This window comes from Chiloscyllium punctatum, chromosome 4 (assembly GCF_047496795.1).
Source record: "Chiloscyllium punctatum isolate Juve2018m chromosome 4, sChiPun1.3, whole genome shotgun sequence".
Classification (NCBI taxonomy): Eukaryota; Metazoa; Chordata; class Chondrichthyes; order Orectolobiformes; family Hemiscylliidae; genus Chiloscyllium; species Chiloscyllium punctatum.
The window spans coordinates 52827624-52848104 of record NC_092742.1 but is presented as its reverse complement, the minus strand read 5'-3'; the positions used below and the strand labels follow the sequence as shown (position 1 = coordinate 52848104).

Here is a 20481-nt window from a genome sequence, read left to right as displayed (position 1 = left end):
GTGAAGAACTGGGGTTGACTTTAAATGACATATATGGGAAATTCCAGATATTTTGTCCAAAATGAGATCGATTTTAAAGAGAGTATATACAGTAGATCAATGCAAATGCATCACAACCAGGATCAAGCAGAAAAATGTTAGATAAACTGACAAGAGGTACTAAAGTAAGACTCCTGCCTCTATCTTTTCTCTTCTTCTTTCTGCACAACTTATTCAAAAGTTGCCTCTTCCCTAATCACTGTAGTCCAACAGTTTGCATCTGCTACTCTCTTCACTTTAATTTAGCTTTAGCTCCTCCATCCCATGCCATCTTTCACATATATTACTTGACCTGCCATGGACACCTCAACACATCTTATTAGATCAACACTCTCATACTCTCACTTGAAGGACAAGTGGCCATTCATTACAAGAATACAGACAAAGAGTTTGTCCATCTGTGAGCTGTCCTCACTGGAAGACTAAGCCTTGGACTTCATGGGTGGAGGGTAAATCAGCGTGATGAATGCTGAGCATGGAGAACACATTTGGATCATACTTTCTTTTGCTTCTCAATGAACTGTTATCCTCACACACTGAGTGACAAGTGCTGCTGCTTTAAGGAATCACTTATCTTTCTCTTTTATTCCTTGCCTCTAACTCTTGTTACTCTGTTCCATTTCATGCTCAGAAGCTGAGCAGTGTCTGGGGAGAGAAGATGAAGAAGAGGCAAGTGCAGTTGAAGACAACGCTTCAAATGCACGAACCTTGGAAGTATCTATTTAGGCTTTGTTTTCCCACTTTTTCTGAAACTAGGTAAAACTTGCTGGCACTACTGTAGGGAGTAAAATGGACATTGAGGGTCCAATTTACAGATGTAACAGAAGGTTGTGTACTAAGCACCTTCTAAGGTGCATTAGTTCACCTGTTAGCAGGCTTGTGCGCAACATCAAAGCATGGATAGTTTCAATTCTAACTTGCATGCGACCTTGATGCATGTCATCAAAATTTGGTTGTCAACCGTGGGGCAGGTGATCAGGTTTATAAGCAATGCAGAGGGTCTCACAGCAGTAGAATCTCTGGAGACAGTTCTAATATCTTCAGTGGAAGCTTAAAGGCTCTCACCTTGACATCAGTGTGCAGCACCTCCTCAGCCTTTTACAATCTGAGATCCTGGGTAGATGGTTGTTGAGCAGCACGCCACTGCTGCAACCTTCTATTGTGCGTAATGCAGGCATTCAGCCACATAAGTATTTGTAGTTCCCTGGGGGATGCTTAGTGTGCAGCCACAGGATGACTGCATGCCCACCTCCCACCTTCTTTGCAACCATATTTGTACCAGACTGCCCTGGCAAGTGCTGACATTGTTAGAGTCTGAACCGGGCCATTAATGGCCAGAGATGTTTCAGGTGAGCCACCAACTTCACATGAAAGCCTCTCTTTTCTCACACTAGGGGAGTTCCTGGCTCCACAGAACCGATTGTTAAAATTGGCTGCCCACACTTCCAGTTTTTGGTCAGGGAGTACAGAGGGCTATAGTGGGAATTGGGGCAGGTGACCCAGGAAGATCTTAAGAAGGTGCCAGTTCTTGAGGCTGTAGTACTGTGGTCAAAACTTAAAAACACAGATTAAATAACAAAATATCCCACCTGGTCATTCCACATTATCCCAGCACAATCAGCATGCCCCATCCATGCCTCCCCACCAATGCCCATAGCCCCATGTCTCCTATGCTAACCTATGCCCATTTACCCACCCCATGGTCCTTTATGCCGCAGGTGCCATTCTGTGCACATTTACCCAACCCCTGAGCTCTTTATTCATCAATAGCTCTTTATAGCCAATAAGTGAACTCATAGAGTCATAGAGATGTACAGCATGGAAACAGACCCTTCGGTCCAACCCGTCCATGCTGACCAAATATCCCAACCCAATCTAGTCCCCCCTGCCAGCGCCCGGCCCATATCCCTCCAAACCGTTCCTATTCATATAACCATCCAAATGCCTCTTAAATGTTGCAATTGTACGAGCCTCCACCACATCCTCTGGCAGCTCATTCCATACATGTACCACCCTCTGCGTGAAAACGTTGCCCCTTAGATCTCTTTTATATTTTTCCCCTCTCACCCTAAACCTATGCCCTCTAGTTCTGGACTCCCCGACCCCAGGGAAAAGACTTTGTCTATTTATTCTATCCATGCCCCTCATAATTTTGTAAACCTCTATAAGGTCACCCCTCAGCCTCCGACGCTCCAGGGAAAACAGCCTGTTCAGCCTCTCCCTGTAGCTCAGATCCTCCAACCCAAGCAACATCCTTAATCTTTTCTGAACTCTTTCAAGTTTCACAACATCTTTCTGATAGAAAACTTTTTACACACCTACCTTTATCATTCCCTCTCCATATAAACTCATCTCATACCCATCACAAGTTCTTCAGAATGCTGATCGTGTCTATTGATGACATCGCTATTGGAATACACTCACAGATAGAAAAAAAAGTTAATCCATTGAAATTATCTCAATTAATTTCTTACATAATAAATATTTCACTTAAGCACTTAATCCTGAAGTGCTCAATTCCTTATTGAATGGAAATGATTGTTTACACAAGTGGTGGTTGGAGATGTCCATCAAATTGTTCACTTGGTAGTGCTCCCATTGTGAAAATAATATTTTGGAAACTCAGTCATGAAGCACAAATTCCATGATGGTTTATATGCACTATGAAATACTTAGCATTGTTTTCTTTTAACTCCGTACATTCCTAGATAAGTTTGCCAGTCGCAATGAGTTCATGCACTTTTTGAACAAAAACATACCTTTCCCAAGAGTTGCCTTACCTCCACCTAAGCTTCACCAAAGCTTTGCAGATTTATGGGTGTACCTTCCAAAAGGGGAAGAATAAAACATTCTACCAATCCTCACCCTTCACAGCTCCCCTCATTCTCCCTCCCCTTCACAGACTCCCCATGCCCCACCCAGCTTTGGTGAAGCGAGGTGTTGTTCTGAAAATAAACCTTTCCATTAATCTCCTGTCTTAGAGCTTTAGTAAATGGTAGCACAGTTGACCTATCTTTCTATCTGCAACCTCCACTTCCTTATCCCTCTCTTGATGTTCCTTCTCAGTTTCTTCCTTGTCCCACAGCCCCAATCATATAGGATGCAGTAACAAAGCTTGAGACTTCCTTGGGGTTGTATTAGAAGACAGTACACCCCATTGGTCTGCTCTGTCAGAGTACTAGTTCTTGTATGATTGTCAGCATATCAAAGCTACCTATCTGCCTAGGTCTTTGACTGAAGTCATGAGCCAGATGGTGAGAGGTTAACCCATGTCCCTGAGTAGACAACTATTTACCAATTATTCTTATGGAAGTGATGGGATGTTGAGAAATGGTATAAGATGAAAACATCATGACTATCATAGGAAATTACAGGCCTGCACAATGATTTGCATATGCTCGGAGATGAGTGACACAATTGAGAAATAGATTATTTTCTGTTTCAGAATTTTGCTAATTGATAGAAATTACACAGGAGGAGATCTAATAATTCTGACAGTTCTTTGGAAACCTCCAAAGGGAATTTGATAAATTCTTGAAGGCTGCCTCCTGCTTTTTAACTGTTTCTGTCATAATTTTCTTCATGTGATTAGGAACAAACAAATTTAGCCTTCTTGAAGTTCAAATTCACAAGGTTTGGAGTTAGGCACTGCACCCTTGTTTCCAAATGCATATTTGCCTCAGGCAGCTGTTGCAGAACACAGATGTTCCCTCTAATCTTTCTCATATTGCATGAGCCTATTCATTTATGTTTGGTTCCCCTTAAATTTTTTTCACGGGGCATTCGTGTTGTAACTTAAAGGGGCTGACAAACTCCGTCCTTGTGTGAACATCTGGGTTGCTGCACAGCCACACAATTCAGACATCTTCAAGATACTACCAGGAAAAGACGGGGTAGATAATAAACTATTTCCGCTGGCAGGAGATTCTGGAACAAAGGGTATAATCTAAAAATTAGGGCCAGATTATTCGCGAGAGATGTTAGGAAGCATTTCTACAAACTAAGTGTTGTTGGGATTTGAAACTCTCTTCCACAAATGACAGTTAGATCAGTTGTTAGTTTTAAATAGAGGTAGATAAAAGTTTTGTTAACCAAAGGGATATGGGCCAAAGGCAGATATGTGGAGTTAGGCCACGATCTCGTTGAATGGTGGAACAGCCTCGAGGGGCTGAAAGGCCTCCACCTGTTCCTGTGTTCCTCGAAGGAACATTGCTGAACACACAACCAATTATGGTGAAATGTTTAAAATGATAAAACGAAGTGATGTGTTAGATGCAGGGCAATTATCAGGTTGACATGGGGAGATGCTTCATGAATTTAAAACCTGAAATACTCTTCCCCTGTGCTGTGGATGTTGGGTCAATTGCAATGCTCAGGAATGAGACTGATACACTTTTAATGAATAATGGTATTAAGGGATATAAATTGAAGGTCAGTAAATAGTGTTGAAGTACCTGTTGACCTGATTTGAATCAAGCACATGGCTGTCCTGGACCTTAACAGGATCTATGGCTGGAAGCAAAAGCTGTGTCAGCATTTTAATCCTCTCAGAATTGGAATTCAATTGAACATCATCATTGAAGACCCACTTATCCAAAACAGCCCTGAAAACTGGGCCTGTAAAAGCCTGCCCAGCTTCTGGTTTCCAGTGGTTTTATTCTTAAAAATTGCGTGTGCATAGATGTAATATAAGAACCAAACTGAAGCTGCTGCGAAAGTCAGTTGATTTGTCAACATTCACGGTTTAGGCTTTCCTGATGTACCAGAGGCTTTTATTTGCCCTCTTGTGGATATTTTGTGGTATGTGTGCATAACATCAGGAAAGGTGAGTTGATTGAATAGAGCTTTGTAATATTGTGAATTGCGTCCAGGATATAAGTATTTTGTGCCTTTTTTGGCTTTTAAGTCCATTTGTGGTGCTTGCATAATTTTTATGTAATATAATATGAGATTTTTTTTACTGTTACCTCCTACTCTTTTGTTCAGCATATTTTGTTTGCACTTGGTTTCAGGGATTGACAGATTCGACATTCTAAAATTGCTGCGTACTCTTAACAGTTTGCTCAACACTAATGGAAGATTGTGTTAATTTGTCAGTAATTAGAGTTTCAACATATATTCGGATAGTAAGTCATATATTAATCTAATATTCTGTTTGATTATAGTCAGTGAAAGATGGTGCTGCTAAAAGCACATAGGCCTTTGCCTGTGGCTACATTCTGTCAAAGATGACATGGATGTTTTAGCCAGAGGCTAATAGACCCTGTATCTAATGCAGGGGAAGACTCACTTTTTACGACTTATTATAAACTGCAAAGACCTTTTTGAAGTGAAGTTCATTTTGGGTATCAGGATACAGCTAGGTCCTAAATTGTTTTGATTTTCTAGCCAAAGGTCTGTAGCACTCTATGTATTATTTTAGAATTAAGTGCTGTCATTAGTCTTGTTTTATTATTTTCACTTTTATGTATTTTGTTATATTTTGTAATGGTTCTTCATTGCCTCAGTTTTAACATAATTCACTATGATGATAAGACTTAATTCTTGCTAATGTGACTCCTATTTCTCTGAAGCAAAAAGTATTTTCAAAGTGACTTCTTAGTTTCCTTAGTAAGTACTGTTTTTAACTAAAATATATTGATAGAGTTTAGAATTCCCCAGAACATTTGGAATGATATTAATCATTGGTATATGATATACTACATACCCTGTAAACAGGCACACAATTCCTCATTATCCTCATTATCTTAGGAGAGTTCTGTAATCTTAGTAAGCTGACAAGAACAAGCTATAATGAAAAGGATGGCCCCGGGAGTGAATGTCAGTGTGGAGAACCATTGTAGAGATAGTAGAAAGGGAGTGCCAGTAAATGATCATCAGTCTTAAGAAATGAATCATAAATTGAAGAGATACTATCTAACCAATCTGAAATTGATCACATGCTTAAGAAGGAGATCAGGGGCATGAGACAGCTTTGGCAAATAAGGGTAAAGAGAATCCAAAGAGGTTAAGGACAAAGGGGTAACGAGGGAGAAAAGAGGGCCCCCTAAAGACCAGGAAGGCCACCTTTGTGTGGAGCCGCAGGAGATGGGGGAGATATTAAATGAGTATTTTGCATCAGTATTTACTGTGGAGAAGGATGTGGAAGGTAGAGAAAGTGGAGAAGTAAATAGCAACATCTTGAAAAACGTCCAGAGGAGGAGGTGCTGGACAGCTTGAAATGCATAAAGGTGGACAAATCCCCAGGACCTGATCAGGTGTACCCTAGAACTCTGTGGGAAGCTGGAAAGGTGATTGCTGGCCCCCTTGCTGAGATATTTGTATCATTGGTAACCACAGGTGAGGTGCCAGAAGACTGGAAGTTGGCTAACGTAATACCACTATTTACGAAAGGTAGTAAGGGAAAGCCAAGGAACTATAGACCAGTGGGCCTGACATTGGTAGTGGGCAAGTTGTTGGAGGGACAGGATTTACATGTATTTGGAAAGGCAGGACTGATTAGGAAGTGTCAACATGGCTTTGTATATGGGAAATTATGTCTCACGAACTTAATTGAGTGTTTTGAAGAAGTAGCGAAGAGGATTGATGAGGGCTGAGCAGTGGATGTGATCTTTAAGGACTTAAGTAAGGCATTTGACAAGGTTCCTCATGGTAGACTGGTTAGCAAGGTAGGATCAAATGGAAAACAGGAAGAAGTAACCATTTGGTTGCAGAACCGGCTTGAAGGTAGAAGACAGTGGTGGTGGAGGATTGTTTTTCAGACTGGAGGCCTGTGACCAATGGTATGTCACAAGGATCGTTGCTGGACCCACTGCTTTTCATCATTCATATGAATGATTTGGATGTGAACATAGGATATGTGCAGATGATGCCAAAATTGGTAGTGTAGTGGACAGCGAAGAAGGTTATCTCAGAGCAGAGCCAATGGGCCAATGGACCGAGGAGTGACAGATGAAGTTTAGTTTAGATAAATGTGAGGTACTGCATTTTGGAAAGGCAAATCAGGGCAGGAATTATACACTTAATGGTAAGGTTCTAGGGAGTGTTGCTGAGCAGAGAGACCTTAGATTGCATGTGCATAGTTCTGTTGAAGTACCTATTTGAGACAGCTCAGCGAATCCCTGATGGACTTGACCTGTAAGCCTCTCTTGGTTCATCCTGGAGATCGTACTCTGTGGCAATAATGAATATAAAACTCTTACAGACAGTTTAATTTAAATTATTACCTTTATTTACCAATGGCATCAATGTTACACTATAACATAGACACCCACAAGCTGGGCTTGAGCTAAGGTTCTGAAACCATCAGCAGAGTAGCGGCGCCAGCTCTTACCCCTAAAAGATCTCTCGGGTTACTCCCTTTAATGCTGCAAACAAGCTGTCTTTATACAGAAATCGATATTAAAATTACAAAAACGCTATGTGTCCTTAAGCAGATAAGCAGGAATAAAATGGCAAAAGTTTGCAGAAGAAGAGAAACTTATTGACGGGTCTGAGTACGCTTGACTAATTAAGCTACATGCACATCAAAGTGGGAAACCCTGATCAAGCCAGGCCAAATGGCCAATTGCTTTGGCTAGATAACCTTCCCTTTTAACAGTACATCACAACGAGGGACTAGTCGTAACTATGTGGAAAAGGCCATGAAGTAACCTCGCTCAGCTAACATGTCCAGCATCACTGTCCTACAAAATGGCATTTTCTTTTAAAATCATCTTAGATTCCCAGAATGCAAATTAAGTTCATAACCTTCCCAGATCTCAAGCTCCAGGGAACAGCACACAAACATTCAGTCCATGATAAGCCAGTGCACACTCAAATCAGACCATTACTAATTAAATCTCCACTAGCTTCCATCCTGTCCCTCTCTCTCTCTCTTTCTCTATCTCTCTGTCTGTGTCCCTTGAACCCTTCAATCAGTGAATGTAATTTACAGAAGAATGTTTTCTCTCTCTCACTCACACCTGAGCATTTTCCATCTTCCTTATTATGTCAGTTCCTGCCTTTGTGTTCTCCTAGCCTGTAAGGGTAATGAGACATTCACCATTTCCGAATAGTCAAGATGAGGGAGTTAGTTTCATAAATTCAAATCTGCTCAGTGTGGTATACATGAAAACGTATCAGAATTGTTCTATTACATGCATATTCCACTCAGCTTATTAAATTATAAGTTCTTTTCCAATTGAATGTGAGTTTTGTTAAGAATTTTTGATATAACCATAATTTTAGTTATCCAACATCCTACTGTGAAATATGAAGTAGGCTGAGTCTATTTTCCCTGGAGCATTGGAGGCTGAGGGGTGACCTTAATAGAAATTTATAAAATCATGAGGGGCATGGATAGGGTAAATATTCAAGGTTTTTTCTCTGGGCTGGGGGAGTCTAAAACTAGAGCACATAGGTTTAAGATAAGAGGGGAAAGATACAAAAAGGACCTAAGGGACAACTTTTTCATGGAGAGGGTGATGCATGTACAGAATGAACTGCTAGAGGGAGTGATGGAGGCTAGTACAATTACAAGATTTAAAAGGCACCTGAAGGGGTTTATGAATAAGAAGGATTTAGAGGAATGTGGGCCAAATCCTGGCAAATGGAACAATATTTATTTAGGATATCTGGTCAGCATGGGTGAGTTGGACTGAAGGGTCTGTTTCCATGCTGTACATCTCTATGACTGTATGTCGCATGGTTCGTGCACTGACAAGCCATTTAGAGTGCAGGACACTTCTGATCATGTACTTAGGTAGAGATTAGCAAGTGTAAATAAGCAGTAATTCTTCAGAAAAGATTTACAAGGCTGTTGACAGCGTAGAAAGGTTTGAGCTACAGGGAGAGCCCAAATAGGCTGGGGCTATTTTCCCTAGAATGTTGGAGGCTGAGCGGTGACCTTTTAGAAGGCCAGTGCTCAGTAAGAAGACAAAAGGAGAATTTCCGTCAACCGAATGGAAGACCTGAGCTCAGCTAGGGGGAGTATGTGATGGACGGGGTAGTAGTGGGGGAATACGTAGACTTACAAAGCAAATGAATAAGAGTGGACAGAAAAGAATGGAAAGCATTAAAGAAAAGCTACCAATAGTAATGAAGGGTGGGAAAAAAAGGTCAAAATTAATGGCTGTTTGCTTAAGTGCAAGACAAGATAAACGAATTATTGAAGCTCGGTATTAGGAAGGCTGATGAGGAGTAGTACAGCTTTGCTTTGATTGTCGCAGACCTCTAAGGCTACACCTGGAGTACTATGAGCAGTTTTGGTGTCCTTATCTCAGGAAATATGTTATTGCCAGAGAGAGAGTACAACAAAATTTCTTTAGACTTGTTCCTGGCATGATGGGTCAGTCCAATGAAGAAACATTGAGCAAACTGGGCCTGTATTCACTAGAGTTTCAAGGAATGAAAAGTGAGTTTATTGAAACCTGCAAAAAATCTTTAAGATGTTTTCCCTGGATTTTATGGGAGTCTAAAACCCAGGAGCCAAGATTAAAAATAATGTAGCTGCCAAGTTAATCAGAGATGAGTTGAAGTTATTTTACCCAGAGTGTTGTCAATGTTTAGAATTTTCGACCACAGTCTTTGAGTATGTTTATAGTTGAGAATGATCAATTGATTTCTGATCATCAGTGACCTACACGGTTGTAAGGGTGGGATGAGTAAAAGACAATGAAGTGTTTGATCAGCCATGATCATATTGAATAGTGGGGTAGGCATGGTGGTCTGAATGGCCTACTTATAAGGAGATCAAAGCCAGGAATGAAATATTTAGGGGAACATGACTTTTCAAAACACGAGCAGGAAGGGAGGTGTGGTGAGTTAACTTTGTTAGTATGGTTACAAGAAATCCCCAAGAGCAAATGAGTTGGAATCCATATGGTGGATATAAGAAATAAGACGTGGAGGAAGGCACTGATGGGAGAAGTCTACAGACACTAGCTGTTCTGTAGGACAGAGAATAAGTCAGAAAATGATGAGGACATGTGAAAAAAAGTAGTACATCGATAATGGGTAACTTTAATCTCCATGTAGATTTGAAAAATTAAATTAGCAAAGGTAGCCAGGAGTAAGAATTCATAGAGTGTATTTGGAGCAATTTTCAAGAGCAATCTGTTGTAGATCCAACCAGGAATCAGTCTATTTTGGATCTGGTGTTGTGTAATGAGGTAGTTTTGATAAATGATCGCAGAATTTAAAAATCCCCTGGGAAACAGGTACCGTAGCATGGTGGAACTTAGGATTCAGTTCGAGAGTAAGGAACTTTGGTTGGAATCAACTATGCTGAACCTAAATAAGGGTAATTATTTCAAAGAAGTAATCACAGTAACAAAAAGAGCAATACTTATAAAGCAATGATTCAGCCCATTCTCTTCAGGACACCAGCTCATAATTTCTGGTGAACTGATAATAAGACAATGAGATGAAGAAACAGAAAGGGGCCATTGACCCATCAATTCTACTTTACCATTCAATAACATGATGGCTGATCTGATACCCTCAACATTACTTCCCTGTCTTTTCACTGTAACCCTTGATTCCCTTACTGATTAAAAATCTGTCTCAGCCTTGTATATACTTAATAATTCAGCCTCTACAGTCCTGTACTGTAAGAAAAAGAACTTCCTCATCTGTCTTAAATAGACAACACCTTATTTTGAAACTATGCCCTTTTATCCTAGGCTTTCCCACACTGGAAAACCAGTCTCTTCCTTTACGCTGTTACTTCCCTAAGAACCTGGTATGTTGCAAAATGGTCACCTCTCATTCTTCTACATTCCAGTGAGTACAGGCCCAACCCACTCAATCTCCATTTATAAGAAAATCTCTCCATAGGCAGAATCAATCTAGTGAATCTTCTCTGAACTGTCTCCAGTGTCAGATGAGGATCAGAAGCATTTCATGGTATTCCAGGTGTAGTCTAAGTTGCATAGTTTTAGCAAGACTGCCTATATTTATTGGCTAATTTGAAACAAAGGCCAATTTTCCACTTGCCTTCTCTGTTATCCACTGAACCTGAATGCTAGCTTTTTGTGAGCCATAAACGAGGACTGAAACTCCTCTGTGCTGTAGCATTATGCAGCCTTTCCTCAATTAAACATCATCCAGCTTTTCTATTCTTTCTGCTGAAGTGCATAACATCCCATTTTTCCATATTATATTCCATCTGCCAAGGTATTTCATTCACTTGACCTGTTGATATCCCTCACCCGTATGACTTCATGTCATCCTCGTTACTTGACTTCCCAACTACCTTTGTCTCATCCCCAAACTTGATGATAGTACATTTACATTACTCGTCAAAGTCATTAATATACATCATATCCATAACATACTACCCCATTACCATGGACTCCTCTTATTAAGTAGCCTAATGTGCAGTGTCTTTTTGGAATCTAAATATTTTATAACTATCAGTTCCCTTTTATCTAAGTGCTAGTTACCTCCTTGAAGAACTGTAATAAATTTGTCAGCCCTTCATGACACCATTTTGACTCTACTTGAGTATATTATGTACTTCTAAATGCTCTATTATTACATCCTGTATGATAGACTCTAAACATTTTTCCAGTGACAGGTGTTAAGCTAACTGGCATATTATTGCATTTTCTTTTGTCTCCTTCCCTTTTTGAGTAAGGCTGCCTTCTTGAATGGTTGCAGTCCATGTACTGTAGGTGCACTCAAAGTAGTGTTAGGGAGATGGTTCCATGATTTTAACCCAGCGTAAGTCATGGGGTAATTATACAGTTCCAGGTTAGACTGGTGTGTGGCTTGGAGGGGAGCTTGTGGTGGTGTTCCCTTGTGTCCACTATCCTTTTTTTTCAATGTGTTAGAGATTACATGTTGGTCTGATCTTATGGTGGAAGAAAAGCCATTGATTGAAGCAGCTGAAGATAGTTGAGCATAAGTTACTGCCCAAAGGAAAATCCTGTGGTAATATCATGAAACAAAATTGTGCTTAAATGTGAATAGTGGCTTTTATTTTCTTATAACATTGAAACATTCACCAAAAGTTAATTTCTAAAAGCTAAAATCTAGATCATTTCTGTGTTTAATTATTCGTTAATCCATAGAAATTGGTTTTGTTTGAATTCTGTCATGTTTCTTTAGGACTTACCCATCAATTATTTGGTTATATCATCTGTTGAAGAAATTGTCGATCTTGTCAAAGGTGAAGTGAAAAATGCGTCCAACGGCATTAAAGATGAAGAAGAGGAAAATGAAGATTTGGATTTCATAGGTATGGTGAAGTACAGTTAGATACAAAAGAGCAAAATCTATTGACAACTTCACACATGGAGAATAATGAATAACCTTTCATTTTCCATCTTGTGTTTGATATCATGAGAGAAGAATGTAAGTTCATAATGTAAATGCATTGTATTACTAGGTAGCATCTACTAAAAGTCATTCAGCATATTCAAACCTCAGAACTTCCTGTTAAGTAAATAATTGTAGGCAGAGTAAGAATTCTTCTTCATGAAAGCATATTTTAAAACCACAATAATGCCATTTCACAAGATATACTCTATTCAAAAATGTTAATGCTTTTAGCATGTCTTCTCACACACTTGGTATTCCCTTTTTTGAGAATAGTAGGAAAGTGGTAAAGATTCCTGGGGTGACTATTTATGATGTGCATCCTCAATGCTCCTTCTGTGGCTACCTCAGCAATGTCTGACCCAGAGGTCTGGATCCTACCACTGCACCACAAGGCCCCCTTTAGAAATGTCATGCTAATAAAGAGATTGAGGGTACTATTGACAATAAAATAGATCTGTATAGTTTTATTTGTAACAGAGATGCATATGCTACATATTCATCACTTATTAAGTAGGTTCCCATTAGTACGTTTTTCTATTATTTATGCTTAAAGAAGAATGAAATAAGAATATAAAGTACTACATCTCAGCAAGTCAACCAGAACAAATCCATTTGTTTGCAGAACTGGAATGATTCTTTATTATAATATTTATTTCAACATAATGTATTATATTTTGATGGATTATTTTTATATTATATTATATTTTGTGCAGATTGTTTCCTTTGTATTTTCATGTTGAAGTTTGCTGATTGATTGTGTACCTCTGGGATCAAATAGCCTAAATGTGGCATTATTCTCAGCATCCTCCTGCTGAACAATGTACTATCATAGTTTCCTGAGATTAGAATAATCATTCCTTTTAGAAAAGGGTAAAGCAAATAACTTTTGAATAAGGTTAACACGCACTTGCACACATGTCAAATGAGCATCCCAGACAAAATGGCAGTGGTTGCTGTTTTAGCGTTGCTACTTCTTTGAGGTATCCAGGAAAGTCACTTTTGATGATCCGTGGTGCCTTCGCAACTAGTAGCAAGATGTTGTTTTACCGACAGTGTATGTATTAAGATGCTTACAGAATTATGAAGGATGAATGCACGATTAGGAAAAATGTTTATCTCCATTGGATCTGAAAAATTTTTTCTGTGGTTCAGATATTCAAGATGATGAAGTGGCAGAAGCTATCAGCGCATACATGTGGAAAGAGCATGATCTAGGCTTAATTCAAGCACTAACAGACATTAGCTTTCCTACAATCTTAGAAACAATTCCCCACGTGGTGGTGCTGTTCTACACTGCTTGTAAGTACTGGGGCATTTTATAGATACAAGCTGCTAAATAGAATTAACTTATTAAAAGATGAAGTGAAAAGAATTCCTGGGCTAAGCATTAAATTACAAAGTTTGAACAAAAATGAATTTCAGCTGTCAAGAGCAACGAAAAATGATTGGGTACAATATGCAGAGCTGAACACAAAACAAATTAAATGTTTGTGTTTTTCATTAATAAGCAAATTATGTTAGATATGTTGTGAAGGGTGATATGATTGGCTAATTTAACTAGATGGAGCAAATAAATAGTGACCGTTTATCATTTTGGTGTTTCTCTACAATCATTTATACAGCAAATATCCCTGATTTCTTTTGAGCAGGCTGGTTGTAGATTTTTTTTCCCAGGTGTCAGTTGTTCGTGTATGTGCAGCAGTTTTTTTTTTCAATTTTCAATTTTCTCCTGATGTTTGTGATTTGTACTAAGGTGAAGTTCCACAAGTTATATTGGCAGTCCTCCTGTAGCTTCCCTTAGTCAGTGTTCTTAATTAGATAAAGCCTTATGACAGCTGTAATCAAATTGTTCATGTCACATCATGGTAATGGATTGATGTCGATCACATCATTTGTGAATTGCTAATAACATTAATATTAGAGAATGAAAGTACACATTTCTGGCACATTTGCTGTAATTATGATTAATGAATTTGAAATGAAACAGTAAGCAACATTTTTGTGGATAAATTTACCCCATGTATGGGGTGTATACAAAATTTAATGAGACAGTATATATTTTTATGACAATGTTTCCCACACATTTTGAATGCTATTACAAAAGTATATTCCTGTTAACGTTCTGTGTATTTCTGGTAATATACGCAAAGTCCTGTGCCAGATAACAACAATGAGATTAATGTGCAGAGTCGAAACCTTGAATTTGTTCCTCTAATTTATGTCTGCTATCATAATTTATTTATTAATTCTAGCTAGATTAACTGCATTCATATCGGCATTCCATAACTCTGCCTATTTTCGGTCTTAGTCAATATTTTCCATGCAGTTGTTGCCTATAGGTTCTTGTGGCAGGTGATTTCGTGTCAAGATAGACCCTACTGAGCTGTCTTATACCATTCTCACACATCTGTCAGCCTCGACCGACCACGCTTTCTGCTGTCCTCCATTTTGCCCTCTACAAGAGACCTCTAGAGTGTTTCAGTTCCGCTTAAGTGGCTAAAAGATTGATGTTCTCTTTTCTACTTGTCTATTTAGAAATCTTTTTGCTCTTAATTTCAAGTACATCTTTATTTACTTTATAATGTGTATAACTGTACAGACGGACTACCTAAACATTTATTTCAAATTTCTGCAGGAACGCTAATGTTGAGAATGAACATGCAGTAAAAATATTTTGTTATGCTTATATACAGTTAACTTAATCTGTAAATGTAAACAATGTGTGAAGCAATGCAGAAACACACCTCTTCTGCCATCTGTTAACAATTTTTTAAGCAATGTTTGTGGTCTTTCAGTTTTGAAATTTCAACTGAAGTGTTTTTTATAATATGAAACTTAAAATAAGTTATTTTTGGGCAGGATTAATTATTTAAAAAAACCTTCATATTCAGTCTGTAACAATTCCATTGTTGGCTAGTATCCGAGCCAAATGGCCAGCCTAATCATTCCGTGTCAGATTATGGATTGACCGCAGAAGACATAGTAATTGAGTTCAGAGCCTCTCCATCTCCAATGATCACACATATTTTTTCCAGGATTGGTTATTGCGAGGAGTGGAAGATGGAGTTTAATTTAGATAAATGTGAGGTGCTGCATTTTGAAAAGGCAAATCAGTGCAGGACTTATGCACTTAATGGTAAAGTCCTGGAGAGTGTCGCTGAACAAAGAGTTGTGAGGTGCAGGTTCATAGATCCTTGAAAGTGGAGTCACAGGTAGATAGGATAGTGAAGAAGGGTTGCTTTTATTGATCAGAGCATTGAGTATAGGAGTTGGAAGATCATGTTGTGGCTGTACAGGTCATTGGTTAGGCCACTATTGTCGGAGTACATTTAATTCTGGTCTCCCTGATACGGGAAGGATGTTGTGAAACTTAAAAGGGTTCAGAAAAGATTTACAAGGGGATTTCCGGTGTCGGAGGGTTTGAGCTATGGGGAGAGGCTGAATAGATTAGGGTTATTTTCCCTGGAGTTTTGGAGGCTCAGAGGTGACCTTGTAGAGGTTTATAAAATCATGAGGGGCATGGATAGGATAAATAGACAAGGTATTTTCCCTAGTGTAAATATATGGCTTACTCAAAAAACTGAAGGCTGGCTGCGACTGTGAATCTCTGCAGCAGTCAGAAGCCTGTGGAGACGCTGTCTAATCTACGCAGGAGGCGGTCACGTGACATTCTGTTTCGCGCCCGGAAGAGTACGAGGCGGTCACGTGACATTCTGTTTCGCGCCCCGGAAGCGGGCCAAGGAGGTCATGTGATACTCCGTTTCGCGGGCAAATGAAGCTCACGTGTGGTTGGACATCCGGGAATGCGAGGAGGCGGAGAATGGAGTCAGACCAACAGCCAATGAGAAGATAATTCTACCTCAGTGTGTGTATGATGTTTTTTATTGTATAAAAGACTGGGGCAGGGACAGAACGAGGTATTAATTTTTGAACTGGCACACGTGGTAGTTGGTCAGGGAAAAAGGGTTAGACCCAGAGCTCTGAATGCTTTGTCCACTTACTGTTTAAAATAAATCAAGAGTGTGAGACTGAATATCTTCTCCTAGTGCTTCATTTAAAAGAACACGCAGGACTAGGGTCACACATAGAAGAAAGTAAATTGGTAGATTGAGCCAAGGTCCTACACTAGGATAAGGAATCCAAAACTAGAGGGCAATGTTCACAGTGACAGGTGAAAGATTTAAAAGGGACCTAAGGGGCAACTTTTTTTATGCAGAGAGTGGTGCTTGTATGGAATGAGCTGCCAGAGGAAGTGGTGGAGGCTGGTAGAATTACATTTAAAAGGTATCTGGATGAGTATGTGAGTAGGGAGTGTTTAGAGGATATAGGCCAAGTGCTGGCAAATAAGACTAGGATATCTGTTCAACATGGACGAGTTGGACCAACTCAAGCTGTACATCTCTATGACTCTACAATGCTAATTATGAAGTTTGCTGTATTGTTTCCTGCCTTCTGTTAATCCAGGAACACTGCAACTAATTCTCTTACAGTGTCAATGACAGGGTAATGCAGTTAGTATGTTCCTGATGATGGGGAGTCTAGAACCAGAGGTCACAGTCTGAGGATATGGCGGTCATTTAGGACTGAGATGAGGAGAAATTTCTCCCAGACTATGGTGAACCTATGGAATTCTCGACCATAGAAAGTGGTTGAGGCCAAAACATTGGGATGTATTCAAGAAGGCGTTTGTAGTGAGGTCAGCCAAATGGACCTCAAAGAATATGAATTCCTCGATTGGGACTGTTAATCTGCTGCACTCAGGGAGCCCTGGCTGACAGATAGAAACAAACACGACAGACGTTCTGTTCATTCTGAGAGCTGACTCTGAGGAAACAGGATCAGTGTCAAGGGCTTTTCACATGTAAATAACGGGTGACCTGGTGACAAGATACTGCTGTCTGTGTGGAGTTATTTCAGAGTTTGATTTTGTTCTTAGGGGTAAAGGGATCAAAGAATATGGGAAAAGGTGGGAACAAGTTACTGTGTTGGATGATCAGCCATGTTGATACTGAATGGCAAAGTAGGATTGAAGTTCTGGATGTAGGTTTGCTCGCTGAACTGGAAGGTTCATTTCCAGATATTTCGTCACCTTACTGGGTAACATCTTCAGTGGGCTTCCAGGCGAAGCACTGTTGATAATTCCTGCTTTCTGTTTATATGTTTGGGTTTCTATGGATTGGTGATGTCATTTCCTGTGGTGGCATCATTTACTGTGGTGATGTCACTTCCTGTTCTTTTTCTCCGGGGGTGGTAGATGGGGTCTAACTCAATGTGTTTGTTTTTAGAGTTCTGGTTGGAATGCCATGACATCATCACAGGAAATGACATCACCAACCCAAAGAAACCCAAACATATAAATAGAAAGCAGGAATTATCAACAGTGCTTTGCCCAGAGGCCCATTGAAAATGTTACCTAGGAGGGTGATGAAATGTCTGGAAATATAACTTCCACCTCAGTGAGCAAACCTACAAGTACAAATATTACAACTAGTACAAAACAATACAATTCAAAACAATACAAAAACAAACACAAGTGAAAAAAACCCAACCCACCCTCATGTACAAATGTATAAACACATATAGAAAAGTATACGGTAAAAAACCCCAAACTGGCTATTTAACTAAATAACTAATAACCAACAACAAGCTAATAAAGAGTAATAACTCAGCCCAGCCAAACAAAATGCTCATAAGTTCACGGTTCCTCCTCCCTGTATATTGGACTCATAAAACCTAAGCATTACGACTATATAAAGTGTGGCAGATAAATCTGTGTCCAAGTATTCCAAAAAAGGCTGCCATGTCTTATAAAAATTCTCAGTTTTGTGGTGTACCATATTTGTGAGAAAATCCAGGGGAATATGCTCCATAACAATCTTCTGCCAACCCGACAGTCTTGGGGTTTTTCGAATATCCAGCCTAGCAAGATATTCTTTCTTGCACAGAACATGAGAATATTGAAAAGTATTTTCTTATGTTTGTCTGCAGGGAATACAGTGGGCAGGCCCAAAATGAGAGAGATAGAGTCCTTCTCCACCCTTACACCCAAAGTCCTCTCCATTGCACCCGCCACAGCACTCCAATATGTTTGAAGCCTATCACAAGACCAAAGACAATGGGTAAGAGTGCCCGTGGACTCTTACTTTGCACTTGGGACATGCTGAAGGTATCCCTGGTTTAAATTTTGACAAATGGTCCAGAGCCAAGTGGACCCTGTGGAGAACCTTCAACTGTAAAGCGTGGGTCCTATTGCAAATGGATATTTTCCTTGCATTCTCCTAAATATCCTCCCATGCCTCTGAGGAATCTTCAATGCCCAGCTCTCTCTCCTACACCTTGCAGAGTCGATCAAACTCGTCTGAGGAGGCACCCCCCCCCCCCAATTAGTGATATAAAGTACTGACAGAAAGTGTACTTTTATCACTTAGCACCCCCTTGTCTTTATGTCAGATTTGTAGGGATCTGTCAAAAAATGAAAGAGGTCTCTATTAGATAACTCGTACTTTTGTATTCACTGTATTGACTGTATTACGTCTCCCTCAAATAATCGCCAATGCAAAACATACCCCTAGCTGCCCAGTGTTTAAAGCCTGAATCTCTCATCCCCGCATGAAAACCTAGCATACTCACTAAAGGTGTAAACAAAGATGTTTTGCCAATATTGCCTTCCCTTTGCCGAATTGCCCTCCATGCTTTAACAGTATTGATGACTATTGGGTAATGGCAGTATTCCCTAACTGTCCTCATTTTGTCCAAAAACAGCAAACTGGTAAGGGGGCACCTGGGAGGCTTCGATACCTAGCCATATTGAAAGAGGATCTCCACAAACCCAAGCACTCATGTAAGACCAAAGTGTTCTTAATTGGTAATTTTTAATGACCAGAAGGTCCACTTCCCCCCCAAATCTGTGAGGCAGTTGCAGTTTAGCTAATTTAATGAGGAGCCACTTACGGTGCCAAATAAAGGAACTGATCCAGCCGTTCAGCCTCCTGAATGTTTGCTTACTGAAAATCGGGGGAGCGACCGTATAGAGTATAGCAAACGGGGGAGTGTATTCATCTTAATAAGCGCTGTCCGACCCAACCATGTGACCAGAAGTGCCTCCCATCTTTGAAGGTCTCCTAAAGTTTAATTTTATCAAATAATTAGATAAAATTGTCTTTGAACAGCTGATCCAGAACTGAAGTAATGAATATGCCCAAATACACAAAACCCCGCTGTGACCACCTAAACAGGAATCTATAGTCGCCCTCAAGACCTAGGTCCTTCGTAAGACCACCCAAATTAATCTTGTACCCCGAAAAGTGCCAAATGCGTGAACGCATTGTATCAGGCGAGGCACTGAAACTGCTGGATTTGTCACAAAAATTAGGACAGTGTCTGCATACAACAAAATCTTATGTAATTTTGACCCCACTTCTAGAGCTGATATATTGGGATCCCCATGAATGGCCTCTGCCAATGGTTCAATCACCAACGTAAAAAGCAGTGGTGAGAGGAGACAGGCCTGCCAGCTGCTCCTAAAAATAATAAACTGATAAACTGCTTGTTCGTACCCCATTGGTCATGACCTCTGCGAGAGCGCCACGATAGACAACCTTTACCCATCTAATAAAGACTTCACCCAAACCAAACCACTCCAGAGTATAGAAAAGGTACTACCATTCAACTCAGTCAATTGCCTTCTCTGCATCTAGAGAAATCACCAAGTCCTGTATTGACAGTTGTTGACATGCTTGAATTACATTTAGCAGCCTCCTAACATTATTGGAGTGAAATGAGCCTGTATGAAGCACAGTCTTCCAGGTCCTTCCCTTTTTTAAGGCTAAGTGAAATATTGGCCAGTCTCAGAGATGGTGGGAGACAGTCATGACTCTATGAGGCATGAAATATATTGAGCATTGGGCCTGGCAGTATACTTATAAATTCCTTATAGAATTCACTGGGAAGTCCGTCAGGACCGGGCGCCTTTCCACTCTGAAGTTGCCTCACAACTTCCTGCACTTCTTGCTCTGATAAGGGGGCATTGAGAAAGGATTCTTGTTCAGGAGTCATACCCGGGAGCTTCAGATCCTTAAGAAAAAGTCTCCATTTTGTCCAGCTCCCCCTCACAATCCTCGGATTGGTAGTAAAATC

At 40.0% G+C, this 20481-nt stretch overlaps 1 protein-coding gene across 3 annotated transcripts in view; it reads left to right on the top strand.

Moving 5' to 3' along the window:
- txndc16 (thioredoxin domain containing 16) overlaps nucleotides 1–20481 on the top strand; it is a 115301-nt gene that overhangs the window by 27804 nt on the left and 67016 nt on the right. For all 3 annotated transcript variants that reach the window (XM_072568716.1, XM_072568714.1, XM_072568715.1), the window contains exons 11-12: nucleotides 12133–12262; nucleotides 13498–13644. In XM_072568716.1, the coding sequence (XP_072424817.1) occupies nucleotides 12133–12262; nucleotides 13498–13644 (277 nt within the window). The remainder of the gene's footprint in view (nucleotides 1–12132; nucleotides 12263–13497; nucleotides 13645–20481) is intronic.